The sequence below is a fragment of the Crinia signifera genome, chromosome 6 (assembly GCF_055691185.1).
Source record: "Crinia signifera chromosome 6, ASM5569118v1, whole genome shotgun sequence".
NCBI classification, from domain to species: domain Eukaryota; kingdom Metazoa; phylum Chordata; class Amphibia; order Anura; family Myobatrachidae; genus Crinia; species Crinia signifera.
In genome coordinates, this window is record NC_139222.1 from 191,157,211 (window position 1) to 191,181,724 (window position 24,514).

At 41.4% G+C, this 24,514-nt stretch overlaps 1 protein-coding gene across 1 annotated transcript in view; it reads right to left on the reverse strand.

Annotated features, from left to right (window-relative positions):
• The window catches only part of PPA1 (inorganic pyrophosphatase 1), a 78,293-nt gene that overhangs the window by 25,127 nt on the left and 28,652 nt on the right, over nucleotides 1-24,514 (reverse strand). Inside the window, exons 3-4 of the mRNA XM_083148471.1 lie at nucleotides 5,917-5,970; nucleotides 4,736-4,855 (exon numbers count right to left, since the gene is read on the reverse strand). Of these exons, the coding sequence (XP_083004597.1) occupies nucleotides 4,736-4,855; nucleotides 5,917-5,970 (174 nt within the window). The remainder of the gene's footprint in view (nucleotides 1-4,735; nucleotides 4,856-5,916; nucleotides 5,971-24,514) is intronic.

The following is a 24,514-nucleotide window of genomic DNA, read 5'->3' on the forward strand; positions in this document are numbered from 1 at the left end:
AGAGGACTGTACATTGAGATACCATTACCAGTGATGGCATCCGCATAAAGAAAATTTATGGGGATGTTATTTATGAACCTATAAATATATCAGTCTATGCTCTTTTACTAGAATCCTTCTATAAGTTTGACAACAGGCATGAAAGAAGAGACAGTCATTTATTATACATGAAGCCTGTAGCAAACTAGAAAAAGGTAAGTGTAATTAGCAAACTGAAAGCACATCACTAACCTAGTCCCACAGGGTGCCTCATAACCCCTTTCTTGCCCCCCCCCCCCTTAAGTAATAATACTTTTTACAGACTCTTTTTTTTCTGTTCTAATTGCGTTCTCCATTGGCATTGCAGAGGTTGCTTTCCTTACACAAAGAACTGAAAGGCATTTATTTGGGTATGAGAAATTGGGTTGGGCTGAAGCGCTGCCTGGGTATGCTAAATACAGTGAATAGAAGAAAGAAAAAAAAGGGTGTATTTGGTGCATAAAATGTTTATTAAAGTAAATAACAAGTTTTGCAATGATGATAATGAATACAATAAATGAAAAACTGTTACATAGGGTGCAATGATGTTTCGTGGTGATATAGGGTTAGGTGGCTCGTTGAGTACCACTACTGAGAGCCCCTGAGGGTATTGGGGTATCAACAGATCCCTTTGTACCATAAGCCCAAAGAGGGCTTATGTCTCTCAGCAGGTATGACCTTAACGGGGCTTGGTTAAAGTCTGGGTGCGTGCTGGGGATAAGCAGGGAGCGGCGTCCCGCTGGCCTGCTTCTTACCCTGTCAGCGTTGCGGGGTTGTGCGGTAGTTCACGGTGCACAAGCACTTGGATCCTCCCTTGGGTGGACCACCAGTGCGGGTGATGCGGCTTTCCCAGTCCTGGGAAGCCGGTCGTTCCTCCTCCCTTGTAGGTCGGTGTGTTTGGGTGCTGCTGTCCGGGTGACGCTGCAGCCGCAGCGTGCTTCTCCCGGTGCTTGGTCTGTGCGGACGGTTCCACTCACTCTGTTGGCAGCGTCACTTCCGGGTATCGGGTCTCGCGAGACCAGCGGCGATTCCCGGGTGACGTCACTTTCAGAATGGTGCGCTCGACTCCCGACGGAGGAGACTTGTCCTGTAGATGCTGATGCTCCCTCTTGTGCGGGAGGTGCTGTTTGGGGTCCAACGCGTTTCGGCTGTCAACAGCCTTTGTCAAGGATGTCTCTGGTTCTCTGGGTGGCTTCATTTATTTGCTGAAGTTGGTGCTGATTGGCTTAGAGTTAGGTTTCAGCCATTGGTCCGTAAGTGCTCTGTGGGAGGTTACTGTTCATTGATTGGCCTTGGGCTTTCATTGCGTAGTAAATGGTGAAGTGGGGCGTACAGGTAGCTACGTGTAGTGTGAGAACCCCTGTCTCTAAATAATTGCTTGATGTATCTAGCTCAATGCATGTGCCTGTAGTGTATGTATTCTTTATTAATTATGATCTGAGTGTCATTGTTGCTGTTCGGAAGATGTTTAGAATCTCGCTGTGTGAGTTTTTTTTTATTTTGCTAGAGTTGGAGAGATAAAGTGGTGTGTACTAATTGCTGTTGTAATTTCTCTGACTGTGTGTTGCTCTGACGGCATGGATAGGTTGTTGGTAGAAAAGTGTTGAAGTAAGAGAGATAAAGTAAGAGATAGAGAGTGAGAGAGGTAGTAAAGTGGGAGAGATAAAGCTGAGAGAGATGAAGTTACAAATAGTTGCATATTGGGGTGGATGATGCTTGGAGGTGGATTATTCAGTAGATATTATGAGGATAAGGTGACATGTGGTTGGATAGTGGGGTTGGTGGCGACGTTGGGAGGGGAGAGTGAGGGGTGGTGGTCATGGTTCTGGGCTTCGGTGGGTGAAGCTGGGGGTTAATGCTAGGTTTATAGGGAAATGGTGTGGAAGTGGGATTTATTTGGGTATGCTAACAATGATCTTAAAGGTTTCATTGAAAAAAAAAAAAAATTAAAAAACCCGCACACAAGCAAAAAGGTAGTCATTTGGAACAGCCCAGTTAACCTTGTGCAGTCCAGTTTTTTTTTTGCAATTCAAACCGTTTGGTTTAAAGGTTTAAATTAATTTTATTCGTAATTTTTTTTATAAAAAAATGATCTACATTGAATGTTGAACGATGTTAAGGTTCTTATTTTAAACAGGCTTGCCTACCCTCCCGGCAATTCCAGGAAGGTTGTCAATCCTCCCGCTTTTGCCTGGCAGCACCCGCACCCCCCCTTTTTTACCCACCAATTACAGTTTTTTCACGGGTCTGCGGCAAAGGGGCAGGACTAAAATTACGCAAATCGCGTAATTTTGCCTGGATTGGGGACGGGGCTTTCAGTCATCAGCCCTGTCCCCGCCCCCCTGACCTGAAGCTCCAGCTGTCCTCTCCGGGCTTCTTGAAAAGTCGGCAAGTATGATTTTAAAGTGGCTCACCATTGGATTGGCTACTATTGCTAGGGCTGTTGAGCCTAATTAGATGTTGGACTTGAAAGGGTTTATGTGGGAGGATTTCAGTGGACATCCAATGCAATACCATAAAGAATAACAGTGAGGTGACACTCCTTTATGTAGGGACAACCATACTTGGGAGTTAAACTTACTAACTCTTCTTGTGAAACTGCAGCAAAAATATGCTGTAATGGTGAGAATTACACCTCTTTCAGATATTTTACATTACACATACACAACATGCATAGGTTATATCTAGACCATACAAGCAGCTATGACACTGAACTTGCTGGTTATTTTGGATATACAAAAAAGGAAAAGAAAAGGGTCAAAAATTCTACTGTGACCGTTTTGTTGGCGCTTTAAAGCAGATGGAATCTCGGTAGCTTGGAATTTGTGCTCTCTGTTACTAAACTGAATACACTGTTTATTCCCATTGGTTTCACAACCAACACCAGAAGGTCTAACTCATGGGTGGCCGAACCGGTCCTCGAAATCTACCAACAGTCCACATTTTCCAGATCACCTAGCTGCTGCACAGCTGTAGTCATTCCCAACTGTCACATTTTCAAACATGCTGCATTCATTCCTACTACAAAACGAACTGTTGGTAGATCTTGAGGACAGGTTTGGCCACCCCTGGTCTAACTTAACGTGCATATCAGCAAAAGAACTTTGGGTCACACAAACTACGGGTAGATCTCTGTCAAAAATATGGGTCATCCAGGGTAATGCATAGAAATACCCATTTCCCTGGGGTAAAGAGAACACGCTTTCAAAATAGTATAAAAATGAAGGTGAAGGCACCAAGCAAAGTTTCTTGCGCAGTGTGTCCCAAATGCACAATGAATTTTGATAATTTAAATAGAAAACCATCAAATGTGTTTTTTCAATAAAGTATAGAAGCACCAAACACCTGGGAGCTACAAATCAATATAAATATTGAACTATTCCTGTAGCAAAATCCAAAAGTGTGTGCAAGTGGAGATTAAAAGGAAGATGCAGTTACTTGGAGATTCCAGAGTCGGCTATAAAGCCTTTAAATATTAATATTCTGCCTTCCAGCACATAATGAAGCTACAGTAAGCGCCACTTTAAAAATATAAAAAACTGATCTCAATATCTGTATCTTGTGACAGATGCCCATGGGCAAACTTACCAGCTGAAGAAAAACCCACAGTACATGATCAGATTTTATTTAGCATTATTACAACAAAGTGTGCATACTTGACAACACATTGCCAAAGTCACCTTTATCACTGTTTCCCACATGAAAACGAAACAAAAAAACAGTTTGAATGAAAAACCAGGTACTTATGTATTATCTGGGCTCCCATGTTAAATGCACCCCATTTTTTCATACCCCTACTATCCAACTACGCATGGAGTTGATTTTATACAGTGTGGCGAGCGCAGCGAGCCACCGTGCCCGAAGCGTGGCGAGCCCCGCGAGGGGACGCGGTCTCATAAGAAAAATGGGAGCCCAGATATTACATAAGTACCAAAAACCACTATAATTTTTTATTATGAATGACACAAGCAAGTCATTTTACTTTGTGTGTCATGACTAGGACTTCATTGTGCATAAAATATAATAATGTAGTACACAGATGACACCACGGAGCCAGGCACAGCTGAGGTACAGATGTCGCCGCCCTCATCTACCCTGCCTATGGAGTTCGACCCGCCAACTTGTCACAGTGCAGCGCAGCACAATAAGTCACACAGCTTGGAGTTTGGCATATGGAGTTATCGCTTTTAAAATCACTACTGCGCATGCGTCATGTCTAATGCAACGCTATAGCAAAAGAATCCACATTGCATGTGCATGAAGTGTCCATTGAAATGCACTGTAGTGCAAGAACTACTTTACTGTACTGTTCAGTATGTAAAATAGATTCTCAAAAAATACTATTGCATAGACGAGCGTTTAATTATGCGTTTTAACAGGCTATCGGGATTTGAGGAATAGATGCACTGTAGGCCAGTAATAGTGTCTGGAAAGACTAAAATAAATAAATAAATAAAGTGCAGTACCACCGTAATAAAAAAATCCTAAAAAAAAACAGCGGTCACAGATTACAAAGGTTGCTGTGAGAATCCTCTGGCACAAAAGTGATGCTGTAACAGACTAGAAAACAACTGATATCACAAGTCACTATGATACACCAAAATAACAACCACACAATACCTGGCATACTGATCTGGAAAGATTCCAGTAATAGTACTTTAAACTAGCTTCAAATGTTTTATTTGTACAGTTGGTGGCTTCAAATTATTGTTTTTACCTGTGGGAGGGCTCCGTAATTCCATATATAGCCCTTGTGAGGGAACACATTGGCCACATAACGCAGCTTGCCTTTCTTAACATCTTGTTTAATGGGATTCAGGGGGTCTTTCGTGGCAATCTGTAAATAAAATAAACACAGTTCGATACTTTGGGATTTACAAAGGAGACTCCTTTTGGGTAAATGGAAAACTGTAGAGGTCAACAATGTTATAAAAACAAACAACGTATTGTATGTAAGGTACAGATGTGTCCTAACATTCATTGCTACAGTAATAATGCCAAAGAGTGCCCTGAACACACCAGCACTGGGCACCTTTACAGCCGAATGGGTCTCAATGCAAGGAAACCACTAGTAGAGAGTGGAATAATATGATATAGGACAGTTGTGTATCTGTGAGAGTCTCTCAATTTGTACAAGTGTTACAATATTCTGTTCTGCTTCATATACAGTCACACGCGTCTTATGCAAATTATGCCACACCACCATTTTCAGTCTTGAATAGACGCTGTTCGCAGTGTCTATTCTTCCAGATTTGGGGGGGGGGGGGGGGACTCTCAACTGCCCCCCCCCCCCCCCCCACGCAGCGGGACACTGCCGACTGCGGGAGGGATGCGGGAATGTCCCCAAAAATTGGGACGTTCCCACGTTTAGTGGGACAGTTGGGAGGTATGCACCAGAGAAAACCCCAAGGGGGAATAAACAGCACTCAGTCTGCAGTTCGGTCCTCACAGAGACCTTCAAATCACAGCATATCCAAGCGTAGGATAAAGGTTCCTGCAAGGACCGAAACATTGCCAGACTTTGCTTGAATTAAAACACTGGACTCCTCTTTTTGAACTGCAGTTTATTCCCCCTTGAGGGTTTCTCTCTATATATTTTCATTGTTTTTAAGCCACTCATGACATGTCCCTGAGACAATTAGAAGAGGAGAATTTTTTGGAAAACCGGTTCTTTTTCTATATGAAAAGTGTTTTTTTTTTCCCGATAGAACTCAAAATGACTGTTTCATGTTTCCAATAAACACCTTGTGCTATGATTTTTAGAAGATGGGCATCTAAATTATGTTCTGAAATTTCACTGAAGATTATGGCAACCATTATAAATCTTGGCCATTCAGCTTTCAAATACTTACAATAAAATAAATAAAAATATTCTTTATAGTTTATATTTAAACGAACCTCCATCTTTGCATTGGTCCAGCGTGGGACTTCTACAATCATGTTGAATATGCCCTATAAATAAGATAAAAAGAGAAATTAGTTTCTCCAGCTGAAGACATTATTCAGTAAACAGAGAATCGCTCACCAATATTAAAAAATGTAAAAAATAAAAAAAATACAATATTAAAAAATGTAAAAAATAAAAAAAATACAAAAAACATTTCAGTGTTGTTTCGCTACATTTTTTTTCAGCAGATTAAAATAAATATTGAACCAATACAGAACATTACAAAGGCCATTCAGCTTCACAGTAGTCTACTGCCAACACTCTGCAAATGATTAACTATTCTGCAAACAGTAATTCTATGGCTGATGACCTACATTGTATATTTGAGTACGGAATTGCAAAATCATCCCAGAGTTGTTTTTACGCTTCCATATCCATTTTCGTTATAAATGCTCGTTTCCAAAGGTGAACAAATAATTATATATTTTAAAATCTATTCATCACCCACTCCGTTTTCACTCCCTTACTGAAAATGTAGAGGAACCTCTCCTAGGTTACCCATTGCACATTAATATTAGGCCTGTACCATTGAGGACCCAATAAGCAGAGCTCTACGTTATCCTGGTTTCCTTCATCAAAGCACCTTAGTGATACAGATGTGATGGCTCCAGTGCAAAAACGGAGGCTGGGACATTGAAAGATCAGCTTAGAGCACTGCAATGATGGAGACTGTTATCACAGCTCATATAGGGATTGATGGAGCTGTGCATAAAGTCAGCCAATTTCCAAAAGGCAACTTGTTAAAATCCCCCCTCCCCATAAATAAAGAGGATATACGGTAGATCTATCTATTTATATTGAAAGCAAAAATGGTTTCTAAACTACGGAGACAAAATGATATTTTATGAAAGGTTTTCACATTTTTATACTTCATCACTTATATAGAATCAGTGGCAAACACCGTATTTTTAGAGGGGCGTTTCCAAATGTAATCCAAAATCTCCAACTCTGCAGCACATTGGAGTAATAATACTTAACACCAGAACAGATGGTCTATAGCAGTGGTTCCCAACCTTTTTTATCTCCCGTACCCCATTGATTAGACTTTTAATTTATGAGTACCCCTTCATCTCAATTTGAAATATCCACAGTACTTACGAGTGTAGTGGAAGTGAGCGGTATGCGTGTACTAATGCCTGTCCTTATATTAAGGAGTAGTATGCAGTCAGGAATCCTCTGTGTCTGGCCGCTGGCTGCGTACTGTCATCGGGGTTCCCACTAATGCCTGTAGGAATAATGCCACTGCTTTCTCGACACCTGACACAGGGCAGATGATTGCTGATGTTTGAGGGCAGCGTAGGTAGCTCCTAGTGGATTGCTGGTCAGGCAAAAGCACAAGGAGGCACTAATGATGCTGCAGACAGAACCAAAAGTGACACAACGTGGTTCATCTCCATGGCAATGGGAGTCTTCTGCCACCATCAAAAGACTTTTCCTTCTTCCGCCATTACCAATGTTATTTTCAAGTACCCCCAACTGGTCTGCAGAGTACCCCCAGGGGTACTAGTACCCCAGGTTGGGAACCACTGGCTTAGTCTAATTCTCACAATACCCACTTAGTCAAGCTCATGGCTACAGTACTAACCACTGTACAACCATACAACCTAAAAAAGGCAACCCAGACAGTCATCATCAATACACACAAAAACTACAAAGTATATTGAACATTAACGCACAAGTGTTACATCAGGATTATGACATTAGGACAGTGGTTCCCAAACTTTTTTTGAATCACGGCTCTCTATAGTATCAGAAATTGTCATGGCTCCCCATGGCCAAAAATAGGTTATGGAGTAATTTAGAAAAATATTTTAAAATTAAGTAAATTGTGTATATAGGTCATCCTTAGGGTCAGTTGTGTGGTGAGTGACAGGTAAAACCAGTTCTGGTGGCTTCCAAATCATAAAATATGTGGACAAACAGAAGCAAATCCTATTACATTGACCATAAATAATTTTGAATTGGTCCTGGACCACCAAGCCAGGGCAACCCTGCAGGTGTTCCAAGGCACCCCAGGGTGCCACGGCACACAGTTTGAGAACCACTGCATTAGGAACCAATATGGCAATTTTAATTTGAAAAAGCAGTCACAGAGCATACCTCCCAACGCTCTTCATTCCCAAACTGGGACCTGCCACTCCAAAGGCTTGACCGCCAAAAAAAAAGGGGCGGCTCCCCACAATTTCCACACCCACGGGAGGGACAGCAGGACAGTCTCAAAATAGTGGGACTGTCCCACTGTAATCGGGACAGTTGGGAGGTATGACAGATTAATTGTCATACTGCGGAGAAGAACCTATGCACTTATGTGGCCTGACTAAGTCCCCATCCATAGAGTGACAATATCCAGTATGTACTAGCATGGTTAAGATCAAGAGGTAAATGTTATTTTTTGTAAACTGTCAAAAGAGCCACATCTTGCGCAATTTACCACTTGTATTGTTCAAAATTTATTAAGGCATATTCCATTGGAGGGGTCATGGGAGGGAGAAAAAAAAAAGAAAAAAAAAAAAAAGGTCCCCATAAACTACAGTGACTTGTCTGAGCCTCTAGCCTCATCAGATTTCCCTTTAACTCCCCCAGCAGCTCCCCAGGAGGCCTTCCGTGCAATTTGGTGTTGATGTACTATTTTTACATGCAATTTATCTAATGGGTTGGACTTCAAGGTGCTAGAAGTGCTGGTAAGTCACATGAGATATCACAGGTGCTAAAAACAAGCCATGATGTGCACCCGATGCCTGTAGTTCCGATTAATACTACACGCAGCAGGTCCAATCTCACAGGATCACGCATCAGATTAGATTGAATGTCAAATGCATGCAATTTTGCCACTTATCTGATCTGACAGGGGGTACCAGGCGGCTGAAGGAGTGCATGTGACTTCTCCGAGGGGAGAAGTCACAGTGTATGAGCACCTTTCAGGTCTACATATTTCTGTGGATATTGCAGTCGACATACACTTGTATGTGACTGTATTGTGCCACAAAAATGATTATGCTAACTTCTATTGCCTAGTTTTTCTGCATCTGGTCTACCTTGGGTGCCGCGGAGTCTGCCTATCTCAAAATATACTATGTCTATTATGAAGACATCATTGTTGTACTTCATGGAAGTGGGGGTTGCAGAGCTTCCAAAACACCACCTCTACACTTTCACTTGAGGGGCTGGAAAGCGGGTATTGGTGACCGTGTGGGCTTGGGGAGGGAAAAGGGGGGGTGGGGGGGCAAAGGTTGAACTGTTGTCGACATTCCTTACAACAAAACATAGCGCTGCATTTGAATGCATGGACATTATGAGCACAGTATGTAATTAACAAGGCAAGTATTACAAATATTGTGGAGTGCTGGCTATTATTCTATGCAATAAAAGGCTAAACACCGATTCTCACCTGTATGGGAATAAATTTAGGGGTTTTGCACATCGGTTACCACTAGATGGCACCTGACAATTTATTCTGGTATTCCGCCATTTGATCAGCTGGTAACTAGTTACAAAATAAATATTTCTACGCACACACAAATATATATTATATTATGTTGGTATATATAGGCTGCCGGTCAAACTAATTTTGTTTAGAAATACTTCAGAAAGATTTCACTTACCCAAATGTAAATACAACTGATTGAGGCAAATAAATCCTTTAATTTGAGAAAGCTTACAGTTTACACACAGCAGCAGATGGTGTTAGCCTAATGTGTTTAGAGTGCATTGCAATGACGAGTACCCGGGGCGATTGCAGGTGAACACATCTCTGAAATCCTATCACTATCTGGCAGAAAACACAGCAAGACCTTGAAAATTGGGATTTAAAATTGAAAGCTGTTGGAGTAAGAAAAAGCATGAAGTCAATTATTTTTGATTCAGCTCAACTGACTGGGATTAGGCAGAAAGATGGATGTGAAGTCTATTCATGTCATTGGAGGTATTTGCTTTTCAAGGTGTACAGTTGGAAACACTTTGAAGTACTTTGTAGTGGAAATCTAACTCCAATGACAGCATGCTGAAGGATAATCCCACACATTTACCACCTTATGTTTTGGGCTGTACAGAAAGCTTTCTGGAGCAAGGTCGAACACACACATATTAAAAAAATATAATACACAAAAATAACCCAATTAGTTTTGCTACTGCACCAGAAAAATACGTTTAAGGAATAAGAAACAAGGAAAAACAAATACAAATGTGGGCCATTACTTGCAGGGGCAATTGGCCACACTACTGTAGAGGCCCGGCGAAGTAAATACTTTACAATTTGTGGATTTTCTTTCTCTCTAGAACCTAAGTGCATCTTAAAATTCAACATATTTACCAGCAGCAACTTATGTCAGAAACCATACGATTTCTGAAGTTGTTCCCAAACCCAGGTTGTTATTCAGACCTGACTGCAGGGCTGCTAAAATAGATAGCCACCGCCCCACTGGTTTGAAATCTTCACGAGCAAGTCTGCGAATGGGCTGCAAAAATATCACTGCACCTACAAATAGCTGCAAATCCATATGCAAACACTCCATCAAATTATTTTTTTTCTGTGTGTAGCCCAGGACCTACCCAGCGGCTGTGACAGACTGGCTTTTCTGGGCCAGAGCCAACATCACACACCCTCCCTAAAAACACCTGGGCAAGCCTGCCTTTTCCCCTGACACTTCCAGTCAACTGATGCCTGTCAATCAAATAACGTTCGATCAACAATTAAACAAATCACTAGATTTGACTGCCGAAAGACCCTGCATGCCGTGCCATGACCGGTCACTCCTGACTGATTATCAAACATGTTTGTGGGCAAGATTTTCCAAATTTACCACTGAACTGTCAAAAGGTTTGCACACACTTAACGAGAAATCAGACCTATGCCCTGATTAAAGGATAATTGGTACAATCAGAATATTGGATGTACCTAGCATTATGGTGCCTTGAGGAAATAATTTGGCAATACTTGCCATATGCAGGCTATTTAGAATTGTAGATTGATTGTGGCATATCGTGTGAAATATGTAAAAGCAGAGTCTTCCCCCATGTCTGGCTATTGATCACCAGCTGGCATTTTAATACCTTATGTAATTATCAGTACTTCCATCCACTAAACAAAACCACAGCGAAAGGCAACCTGGATTGAGAGTTTGTCCTTGGAATCTCAAAGCTTTCTAAAAATATGGTAGAGTAGAGAAGGATAGTTGGGTACAAGATTTAAAAAAATAGGGACAGATGTATTAGACCTAGTAAACTGATAACGTTGGAACAACCAGCCAATCAACTGTTTTGAATAATGACAGTTAGGAGTTGATTGGCTGTTGTATTATCACCTTCCAGTTTATCACTGCTTTATTTACTTGAAGGCTACATGCTATAAAAGTCAAGAGAACATATTTCAGTGATGGGCGAAAGGAAGAAGGCAGGTCACAGGGAACAGTTGAGGAAAATGGCAGTTGGGGAATAAACATGTGCGTTTGAACGGCGGACCGATTGTTTGTGACTGCATATGTGCGAGCCCCCACAGCGCTCACACACACAGAACTCCGGGAGGGAGGCTGGGCAATTTGCATATGGGAACACCCAGCATTTCATGGGTGTTTCCACGCAAATTGCCCAGTGACGTGGGAGCGGGGATTGTTCCCGTACAGGGCACCCACAGATCTAAGACACGATAGAGGTTTCTTAGATCTGCAAGTGTTCTATAAATCATTAAATGGTCGCCGACCATGGAATGATTTCTCCTCAGCACCCAAGGGTGCAAATTAATGATTATGCAAGTCATGCATCCGCATGCCTGCGGGGCTTCGGGTGGGTGGACGGCCCTTGGTGGACTCGCAAGGCTGCAAATATTGCAGAATAAAATGTAGAGCAACTGCAAATTTTGTCCCAGAACGGGACTAATCCTGGTCTCTAGACCTGGACAGTTCACTCCTGCAGACTCATACAGCGTATAGTTGCGGTAATTGGCAGGCTGTACCTACTTTAATTCCGGAAGTGATGTGGATACCATCCCGCCCACAGTATGATGGATAATTTTTTAGAAGGAAAGAGCACCATTTTGAAGACCACAGTGATAAACCATGGGAAGTCCTTGACGTTTAATCACCACGGCAACACAATAATGCAAACCGATAAGCAACGAAACTATGCCGACATGAAAGGCCACTGATAACATGATGGTATCCAATGCAGGCTTGGCTATTGTAAAGGTGCCCATGCACTTGGCAATTTGGGCCCTTTTTCATCCAATTGAGATGGATTGGGGCTGATAAATTGGATTAAATTGAACAAGTCACTTGGGTTTCATGGATCGTATGGCCTGTACTAAAAAATTATCGGATCCTGATGCCCTTGCTGGGATTGCATCCAATATATTGTAAGTAAAGGGACTGCATAGGATAGATCGCATGTTATCCAGCTGCTGGGTGACTTGCCGAGGTATGGCATGTGATGCTAGTATGAAATACCCAGATGGAGCCCCTTCCATCCTGAACTGGAATGCGCGTGCGTCCCAGTCTCTCGGCGGTGACGCTGCGTGTCCCTGCCCGTCTCCGCTTCAGGGAGACGGACAGGGTTAGGGGGGTGCTTGGGGTGGAGAGGGGTACCTGCAAAAAAAAAAAAAAAAAACACTGATAGCTATCAACATGCTGTCAGGTACTTATATGTTAGTTGGGCGCCCACTATAGTTAGTATGCGCATACCCCCACTATCCATGTCGGCATTGATTTTATGTAGTGTTGCGAGCCACCGAGCCCAAAGCGTGGCAGGCCAAGCAGGGGACATGTAAAACTAAGCAAATAGCTTAGTGGGCGCCCAACTGACATAACACCTGCTGTCAATCTGTTTCCATGTGGGGACCAACATGTCATGCGAACATAATGCAAAATATGTATCAGAATTGTGCCAAGCCAGTAGATCATCACCTCCACATAAACGAGGGAGATACAATTGTTCTGGGTATATTACCTAGTAAAAAAGTTAGTATGTCCAAGTACAAGGAAAGTATTACTTTATAACGGACAATGGGGCAGATATATTAAGCCCTGGAGAAGAGATAAACTGGCGATAAAGCACCAGCCAATCAACTGTCATTTTCAAACACAATTCATTGGCTGGTGCTTTATCTCCAGTTTCTCTCTTCTCGAGGCTTAATAAATCTGCCCCAATGATTTCAGTTTATTCTTCTGGTTATATGTACATATTATTCTCCATGCAATGATCATGTAAAAACTAAAGATAACACAAACTAGTTTAACCAGTTTGCAGTATAATATGAACAGATTTAGCTAGATTGGGTTTTATTTTTCTCTTTAGATGATCATTGTATGGGGAAGTAGGCCAGATGTATCAAGCTTCAAAAAGTGATAATGGAGAGTGATAAAAAAGCCAGCCAATCAGCTGCTAACTACCCTGATACAGGCTGGGTTTGAAAAATGACAGGTAAGAGCTGATTGGCTGGTTATTTATCACTCTCCACCTTATCACTATTTGAAGCTTGATACATCTAGCCCATAATCTTTATTTATTAAGATAAGAACAACCAGAGAGAGAGAGGATAACATTGTCCTTTATATAGAGAAATACTTTCTATGTACAGAGACAAAAGTAAGTTTTGCTCTAGGAGTTACACCCTTTCTATAGTTCATGTGTCAACTGGCTTACATGTGCAGGGGTACAGATTAGTGTTTGCAGTTATGGTATAGATGAGAAAATTTCTAGCTCCTCAGTCACTAGGTCGACATCAAAGAACAGTGGACATACCCCAGGCCAATATGGACGATATAAGTTTCACTGTTTTTGGTGTCTGTCAACATACATTCACATGGACACCATATAATTGTACCCTGCTTGCTGCGCTCGGCACACTATTCTATTCTCACTCTATACCCACTTGGATAGTGAAGTATGAAAAACCACCTTAATAAAAAAACAAACACACACACCTCATGTCACCCCCCCTGCACTGGAACAACCTCCCGCCACCCATCAGGCTATCTGATTCCCTTACCTCCTTCAAGCGCTCCCTCAAAACCCACTTTTTTCGACTAGCCTATCCCTCCTCCTAACCTCTTTTGATCCTCCTATCCTGCCTCCGTTCCCCTCCGTTCCTTCTTATCCTATTGTATTTCGTTCGTCCATCCACCTATTTTTACTATGTTAACTCTTATGAGTAGGGTCCTCCTTCCTCACGTACTCACCCTACTGCATACCAATTTTTACATCATGAATGGTAAAATCATAAAAACTTTAGCCTGCAGAGTGCATTATTTCACTAAATTATAGCAATTACAGTAAGTTTTTACTTACTAACTACAATTACTAATCGCGATGTGCAGCGACTCCTGTTTAGGATTCGCTGCACATTCGCCGTGTTCCGGAGGGCTGGAGCCCTCGTGTCCAGCCCTCCCTTACACACTATTCAATGAGGCAGGGGCTCTGCCCCTGACGGCGAATGTGAACCCTTGCGGCTGACGCCGCAGGGTTGCCGGAGAACAGCGGCAGAAAGGGAGATGGAAGTCTCCCTGCGTGCCCCAGAACGTATGTGTGGGGGAGGTGGGCTCCACTTCACCAGGAAAAGATGGCGATTGCTACACGGTGACACATGGCGAAAATCACTTAGAAAGCAATTCGCCATCTTCTCATTGAATACACTCACGGCGAATCACATTGAAAAACCCATTGAAAAACTACAGCGAGTTCCGACAAAAAAAAAAAATCACCTTCCAAAGTGAAAATAGCACAAATTCACCATGAAACATGGCGAATTGGCCTCATTGAATACTGCCCAAAGAGAAAAAGGGAATACATTTGTACATTGGCCTTGAACGTTGGTACAGCCAATTTTTCATTTTAACATATACCCTACATGTCCAGCAAAGAAACAAAAACAATGTAAGGATCTGAATATTGCAGAGCGCTGCTAAAACGGAAGCATTAGTCAAAATGTACAGACATTCCCCACTTAACGACCTACCTGTTTATCGACTGCCCAGACATACCACCCGCCTATTTTTAGCATCCACACTGCGACTGCTCGGACTTACGATCCCGCCCACCTACCGACTCATAGTTACGACCCCCCCCAGACTGTTTAGCGACCCGCTGCGCATGTACAGCATCTCAGCGAGTCATGGCAGAGAAAATGAAGGAGTATGACAGGAGAAAGCTGCAAAAAAACGAAGGCTATTGATCTTCAGCTGAAAATGAGGATCATAAACGATCATGAAGCTGGAAAGAAAGTGAAAGATTGCAAGTGAGTTTGAGCTGGCACATTCAACCATTTCAACAATCTTGAAGGATAAGAGATAGAGTGAAGGAGGCAGTGAAAGCATCAACAGGATTTAAAGCCATAATAACTAGGCAGCGAAAAGGCCTCATTCATGAAATGGAGACATTACTGGCAATCCGGTTTGATGACAACATACAAAAAAGAATGCCACCGAGCCTTTCAATAATTCAAGCCAAGGCACACCGTATCTTTCAGACTTTGAAGGTGCGTAAAGGGGAAGAATCAACAGGTACATTTACAACAAGCAATGGATGGTTTCAAAAGGTTTCGTCAAAGATTCAACCTGCATAATCGCAGTATCAGCAATGAGGCCGCAAGTACTGATGCAGAAGAAAAATTTGTTGATGAAATCATTAAGGAAAGCAGCTAATGTCCAGAAGAGATCTTCAATGTGGATGAAACTGGCCTTTTTTGGGAAAAAATACCTGAAAGGTCCTACATACACACAGAAGCTAAAACAATGCCCGACTTCAAGACTTAAGGACAGAGGGGCAGATTTATTAAGCTTGGAGAAGAGATAAACTGGAGATAAAGCGGAGAAAAGGTAAAAGGAGATAAAGCACAGCCAGTTTATCTCTTCTCCAAGCTTAATAAATCTGCCCCAGAGTCACTTTATTGTTGGGAGGAAATGTCACTGGTTTCAAATGAAAGCCTTTGCTCATCTAATCGCTCCCTGAACCCATGTGTATTGAAGCAGATGAATAAGCACATGTTGCCCGTTTACTATCGTGGCAAGGCATGGATGACCAGCTTTATTTGAGGATTGGTTCATCAACTGCTTCATACCCCACGCTATTGTCTGCAAAAGGGTATTCCCTTTCATATTATCCTCCTGCTTGATAATTGCCCAGGACGCCCTCAACATCTTGATGATGTACACCAGGATGTAAAGGTTATGTTTCTGCCTAAAAACACAACTGCTATCCTACAGCCAAAGGACCAAGGGACTATAGCTATGTTCAAGTCATACTATTTGCCCACCACTTTTTCCAAACTTGTATCAGAAAGTGATGAAGTAACCCTTTGTGACTTTGGGAAGTCATACAACATTTTAGACTGCATAAAGAACATTGAAACAGCTTAGGAGGAAGGGACAGAAAATTGTATGTAAGGCATATGGAAAAAATGTCTTAAACGTTTTGTAAATAATGTCGAAGGATTTGACAGAAGAACATGTCTATGTCAAATTAAAACACTGTGGAGCTGGCTAACAAGCTTAATTCAGATGTTGAAGAATTAGTGGAATATGATGAGGGAGAGTTAAAAAACTAAGATCTAATAGAATTGGAAGCACAACAGCACTTGGAAGAGAAAGAATGAGAAGAGGAAAGAGCAGAAGAAGTAGAAAAGAAGAAGTTCACTGTAAAGGGGTTAGCTGGTGTGTTCTCAAAAGTGAACGCGACTATGTTACAGCTTGAGGGTATGGACCCTAATGTTGAAAGGTTCACGAAAGTGGAACGCCAAATGAATGAACTTTACAATGCGATCATGAAATTTATGCAGAAAGAAGCTAAAGAAAAAGCAGACCACACCGACGGGATTCTTCTCAAAAGCTACACCCAGTAGCACTCCCCCTACAATTTCTGTAATTTCCTTGCCATCATCTCCCTTACCTGGGCCCTTAACAACTGCTGATGACTCCAATGATGATGGTATTGTAGTCTGAACGGGGTTTTTTTTGTGTTTTCCCTTGTTTTGATTTATGTTCTCTATGCAAGTAAAAAAGCATGCAAAAGTAAAGCAAGTTAAAGATGGAGCCAGCCTTGTCAATCCCCGGCGCTCACCAGATCACGCGCACGTGTGCCCCAGAATCGCAGCGGCTGGGCAGCGTCTCCCAGCCCGTCTCGGCTTTGGGGAGACGCTGCCCAGTTTGGGGGGAGGGGTCGGGCAGCGAGGGTGATCGGTAGAGATGGCGGGGGAGGCATCGGGGACCCCCGCCGAGCTCCATTGCCACGGGGCTGGCGTCTCGTGTGCGCGCACCCCCTGGCGGGAGCCGGACGCCGGCGTAGATGGCAGTAGAAACGTCATTCACAACAAGGACAAGGCCGGCTCCATCTGTATGTTATGCAAAGTAAAAAAGCTTGCAAAATAAAACATGCAAATTAAACAAAGTTATGTTAATAAAGCTTAAAAGCAAAGTAAAGCAAGTATCATTCTTCTTTATTTAGAAGTGTACTTTATTTGTATTAAGGGGTTTTATATAGGTTAATTTAACGTCCAATTCGCTTAACGACCAGGTCGTAGGAACAGAACCCGGTCGTTAAGTGAGGAATGTCTGTATAGTAAAGTGTTACATTGTACATATCTTGGTTAACTAGCTTTCTGTAAACCGTGATCCATGCAAACAAGCTGAATACCAAAAATAGATTGCTTTGCAATTCTGTATTACCAAGACATGAGAATACAATGCACAAGTTTTTAAAGTGTATTAAAAAACAGACTGAACTTCAAAATGTAATCAATACAAGTCTGCAGCAGCTGATTACATCGGATATTTTGTACAGCAGAGTTCATTCCAGTCTCCAGGACTTTGTACATTCCCCAGGTTGACATTTCAAAGTGAAGATTTGTTATCAGATAGAAAACAAAAACCCAGCCCTACACACTGCTAGATGGATATTAATAGGATTTCTAGGATTTAGAGTTTTATACTTCTGTTACTGTATAGATTAAACCACATTGGTCCAAGATCAATACATATCACAGCAAAACAGCATGAAAATAAAAAATAAAATGAAACATTTGTGCAAATAAAGCTGTGATACTATGACAACCGAGGTAAATGACACTACTTCTTTAGGGGAGTCACCTGCCTGGGACAAATATTTGATTAATGGGCATGTGTCCAAGTTTGTGTCATGGCATCTACCTATTCACACAACTTGCAAAGTGCTCTTAGCAACCCATCATTGCAGCAGGTAAAATAAGAGCTTCATTTTAAGATAAAATGAAAGACATCAGGACACATCAGTAAAAGCCAGGTTTTCTTCAGATGTATATACAGTAGTTGCAACAAAAGCTGTGTGCAGACCCCTGTTGTAGAGTGAGTGGGGAAGTCATTTGTCAAGGGCTTTAAAATAGCAGTGAGGCATAATCAGAGTAAAGGGCCGTACACACGCATCGACTTCGAATCGATTTCGATTCGATGTAGATCCGATTTCGATTCCCCCCCTCCACCACCTTTCGATTTTTCCTTCGATGTGAAATTCGATTTGCACTTGTGCAATCGATTCGATTTCGTTCTACTTTCTATATCCCTTCGATCTGCAACCTTCTTTAAAAAAAGTGAGAAACCAAAATGGTAGGCAGGGGAATGGCTGCATGACTCATATCTAATGCTCAATCGAATCGAATTCCAATCGAAAAAACAACAAAAACACATTCGATTTACTAGATCCCTTTCGAGATTTCCTTGGCTGCATAGAGGATTTTTTTGTTCGATTTGGCGAAAACGGGAGCGCGCATCGAATCGAATTTAGATCGAAAGGAACAACAAACCGAAACGATTTCTTACAGGATTCGATCTGATTTTGCTCCTATAAGCAAAATCGAATCGAAAATGGCCAAAAATCCAAACGTGTGTACGGCCCTTATGAGTGAACGTGGAAGATCTTAAGAAAAACCTGTCCGTCCAATAAAAAAAAACGGTTGACCAAGTGATGTCAGTTTTAGAAGTGAGGGTGAAGACATTTACCAAGTCTTCTTAAGCCAGTATTACCAGGTATAAGTTGATGATTGGGACCAGAGAAAAGCAAGATTCTAATTGTTCACAATCATACCACTATTAAAAACATTTAACCCAATGGCTTTCATCAAAATATTCATCTCTTAAGATATAATTTTTATAATTGTAGATCAATTTCTAATTCATATTAATTTAAGAACGCCATTTTTTCGAATGAAAAGATATTACTGCTAATGTAACTTAGATATTATTACTGTATTGATAGGATTTTTTCTTTTCTAAATTTCAGTCGATAAAGTTGTTTGTTTGCTATGTTAATCTGTTTCGGAAAATTTTATAAAAATCACTCAATGAAAATAAATAAATAAAACACATTTAAGCCAAACTATCCACTACACTTGCCACCTAGCATAATTAAACAGGTAAGGAACAAAAGGGATATTATTATTTATTTGGTTTTACATAGCGCAGCAGCGGGGGCCGATTTAGGGATAAGGGCGCCCCTAGGCACAACAATAATGTTTGCACCCCTCCCCCGCCTAATTGTATTATTTTTATTGATTACTTATAAGCCCTCATTTGATAATAGCCAATATATTAACTAACTGTGGCATGTTCTTTTATTATGAATGCATATTTACTATAGTACAGGTTACAGGGGCAGTATCTGCATGTCCTATCCATTTACACTCTATTTAAGATGGAATATAGTACAGTACAGTGAATATTTTGCAGTTATTGGTACCTTTTTGGCTGACTGTACTATCAGAGGCATCCAAGTGCCGCCCCCAAACATGCCTCACGTGCCTAATGGGAAATTCGGCTCTGCTCAGCAGATTCTGTTGCGCTTTACAATAGTAGACCGTGATAAAACAAACTGGGTAACAACAGACAGACTTGGAGGTAGGAGGGCCCTGCTGCAATTTTACAATCTATAGGGATATAGGAGGGAAACACAAGGACAGGAACCAGTAATGGCATTCAATTCCACTGCCTCGTTCAATCAGTCTGGGTAAATGGAGTTCATTTTGAACATCCACAGTGTCTCTGGTTTACAAAGTTTTCGGAATGAACTCCATCTACCCAGACGGATTGAACGAGGCAGTGGAATTGAATAACATTAATTAAACATATAATCCCTATGTTTTTTTACACCAAGAAAAGCTTGGGGAGGAGACATAAGGTTGTAGTGTTAATATTGCAAATCCCTAGAGGTCATGTACTCCATCTACCCAGACGGATTGAACGAGGCAGTGGAATTGAATAACATTAATTAAACATATAATCCCTATGTTTTTTTACACCAAGAAAAGCTTGGGGAGGAGACATAAGGTTGTAGTGTTAATATTGCAAATCCCTAGAGGTCATGTACTCCATCTACCCAGACGGATTGAACGAGGCAGTGGAATTGAATAACATTAATTAAACATATAATCCCTATGTTTTTTTACACCAAGAAAAGCTTGGGGAGGAGACATAAGGTTGTAGTGTTAATATTGCAAATCCCTAGAGGTCATGTATATTTATTCATTACCTTTTTTCTCACTGTTGTCCACTCTTTTATATTTATATACTTGTGTATTATATTTGTATCATTGTAATCATTTCGAATAATCGTTAATATTCTAAATTTATATGTATTTTTGAGATCATAAAAATAAAAATGAAAATTATGAGGTTCCCACTGCTATGTATTTATCTAAGGGTTATATTATGTAACTACCTTTTGGGGAAACAGACATCAGCCACAATTTAAAACTCTAAATAAAAGCGAGAATCCACAATAATATAAAGATTAATAAAATAAGATTATTCATAATTAGCGGAACCTATAATATTAATCCACCTAACACTTCATAATGCGACCGATGCACTCTGCTTCTTTAATAAGGTCTAGCCATCTTTTAACAAAATAGACGGCACAAGTTACTTATGCGTTTACCGGGATCCGGAAATACTGTGCATTCCAAAGGGCGGATACACGTCACTTCAAGCCCAGGAACCCGGAAGCACAGCAGAAGAGCTGTTACTTCAAGTCAAGAGGGCTATTTATACTCTTTCATAAGCTTTTACTACTAGTTTTCATTAAAAACAATCAAAAAAAAGGTTCGTCTTCTGTTCATTTATTTTTAAAATTGTATTGTGTAAAATGTATGTTTATAATGGGATTGCCTGCAAGATGTGTGAGTAACAACTAATTAAATAGGGTATATAAACCTAAGATGGCCACACCTTGGCATCACCTTGAAAAAAGCTGACAGAGCTCAGTGAAACCCGTTGGTGGCAGTGAGAGGACCTCTAAGTGGAGTATTACTGGCACAAGATCAAACCCTCTACAAGGCTGAAAGCAATGGATTGGAAATAAACATAATCCTTTACATCAAATCTTTTCCACCAAATCTGGGAAGCCCTATAAGGTCCTTGATCATCCTCCAGCGGCCCTTTACCAACAGTGCACAACCGCATCCTGGTGAGGACCATCGGACCCCAGCCAGAAAAATCCCATTACAATCAGTGGTGAGACTTTTTAAGCTGTTGTTTGAACATCCAGCTACCTTATTGGAGGACTCAATTCAAGACAGATATTCCATTTGCATATAAAAGGCTGCTCCAACAAATCAAATTTGTTTTACTAATTGTTTTTAACATTGATTATTTTAATAAATTTGTTATCCTTTCAGACAATCCCATGAAATTTGATTTGAATACAATAGTGCTGCTTCATGTATGTTTGTTTTTCGATCTGTGCAGAAGAGAGATGCAGCGAGATGCAGATCTTGTGCAGAGCGTAGTGGTTGAGATAGGAGATATTTTGTGATAAGTAAAGAGATATATGCTGGTGCAGTATGATTAAATCGCTTTATACGAGTAGAAGTGTTTTATATTGAATACGGTAAGATACAGGCAACCAATGGAGGGATTGGCAGAGCGGATCAGCAGACTATGAGCGTCTTACAAGGAAGTTCAGCCTAGCAGCAGCATAGATTGCAGTGGCGAGAGTCTGTTCTTGGGAAAACCAGTTAGGAGACTACTGCAATAATCAATGCGGTATATAATGAGTGCATGGATAAGATATTTAGTAGTGTCTTGTGTGATAGGGTCGTATTTTGGATATGTTTTTTAGATGCATGTAACAGGATTTGGAGACTGATTGAATGTAGAGAAAGAACAGTTAAGAGTAGAGAATGACCCCTAGGCAACAAGCTTGTGGGGTAGGGTAGGTTGTCGAGTTGTTAACAGTTATGGAGAGAAGAGAATGGTAACTCTTCTTGGTTGGTGGGAATATAAGTAACTCCATTTTGGAAATATTGAGTTGGCGAAAAGACATCCAAGATGAGATGGCAGAGAGACATTCAGAGACTTGTCCCAAAACCACTGGTGCTGAGGTGGATATATAGATTTGAGTATCACCCGCATATAAGGGATACTGAAATCCGAAAGAGCTGATTAGTTTGCCAAGAGAGGAAGTATAGATTGAAAAAAACAGAGGACCCAAGACTGAGCCTTGCGGAACTCCCAACTGACAGAGGTAATGAAGAGGAAGTAGAGTCAGAGAAGCGAACATGGAAAGAGCAATCAGATAGGTAATATGAGAACCAGGAAAGGGCTGTATCATTAAGACCTAGGGAGTGTAGTGTTTGTAAGAGAAGAGTGTGGTCCACAGTGTGAACGCAGCAGAAAGATCTAGAAGAATAGGTAGTGAGTAATGGCCTTTAGACTTAGCAGTTACCAGATCATTCACCACTTTAGTCAGTGCTGTCGCAGTGGAGTGCTGGGAATGAAAGCCTGACTGAATTGGGTCTAATAGGGCGTGAGACTTAAAAAAATGTGTTAGGCGAGAGTAGACAAGTCTTGAGTAGCTTGGATAGGCATGGGAGGTGAGAGAATTGTGTTTTTTTTTTCAGAATGGGAGCAATCACTGCATGTTCGACCAGAGAAGGAAAAGTACCAGTAGGAAGAGAGATTGCAGATTTTAGTTAAGGTTGGAATACGCACAGGAGATAGAGTTTCAATGACTTGTGCAGGTATAGGATCAATAGTAGAGGTAGTAGAGTAGAAGGCAGTGTTCCCTCTAAGCTGTGCACGCACACAACTCGACGAGTGTGCGCACAGACATTACAACAGAGCGCACAAAGCAGCAGTGGTCCCTTTTTGCAGTTGTGGACTCAATTAATGTGTGTTTCACCCATTAACTACATCATGTGCTGTGTTTTAAATGTTTAATACCATTTTGAAGTAAAGTTAACACAAATGCTGAACGTCATTTTCCAGTTATATATAAGTGACGCACAAAAATTAAAATTTCCTTCCAAAGTTGCACAAACAAAATCTTTTGCCGCACACAGCCTTCGTAAAATTAGAGGGAACATTGGTAGGAGGATAAGAAGAGTGTGGATACTTACTTTTTATGTGTGGGCTCCAATGAAGAGAAAGTGCCAGAGGGTTCAGAAGGGGAAAAAAGTGGGTTAGTGGTTGAGGAAGAGCAAACCAATTCATCTTGGATGTTATCAATCTTGTCCTTAAAGTAGGAGGCAAGTTCTTGTGCACTGATGGTAGCCGGTGGGGGAGGAGGGGGAGGGTACAGAAGAGAACATGTACAGATGTGTCCACATATATCTATCCTAAAATTCATGTTACACAACGCATGATCTCCAAGTACTCTGTAGTGAGGAGCATCTTTACGTGCAATATCTCCATATAAGTATAAACAGCTGCAGTAGAATTGGCTTTGCCTCTGTCCCCACAAGCGGATCATGTGATCCGAATGAACCTATGCTCTTCTGATTTACCCTTGTGTACACCAGCTCATGCCTCATTTCCATCTTTTTGTGTGGGCGTGATGTACCTATAGTTATTGACGGGGAAACTATGCCTCACTCATTCTGTCACATGGGTATTTTATACCAATAGCAAGTAACTGGGAAGTAATCCCCTCAAAACTTTTTTTTTTTTTATCTTTTGGACATAGTATTAAAGAGTTTTTTTGCATAACGAGTAGAGATATATACATTTGCCTCCTCTTCATCATAACATGTAAGTACTGTACTTTTGTTTTCTGTTTGGATTGACTAACCATGCCCAGGTGTAATTGATCAATACCCTTTGTAAGTATAAATATCTGACCACTGCTCAGTCACCCCACTACATTTGATGGTACTTGTGTAGTTTCACGGCGCCGCCGCCGCGCGCACAGTGTCTCAGAAACTTGGCAACCTGCCAGAAGCTGGCCACACTTTATAAAATCAACTCCACGCCGACGTGGATAGTGGGGGTATGAAAAGGTTGTAGGACGCGGGGCTCGCCACGCTTCGGGTTGGCGTGGATAGTGGAATTTACAAGGTCAACAGCTGTTGCGTCGACTAGTGTCATTGTGGACAGGTTTAATAGTGTACCCCTAGACCCAACTAAATTTATATGCTTTAGCGTCTAAATTTAGATGCCCCACCACCTTAGCGGCTTGCAGGGAGCCTAGATTCAGACGCTTTAGCGTCTAAATCCAGAAACCCCGCTTCTTAGCGGCTTGCAGGGAGCCTGGATTCAGACGCTTTAGCGTCTAAATCCAGACTCCCCCTTCTTAGCGGCTGGCAGGCAGTGTGGATTCAGA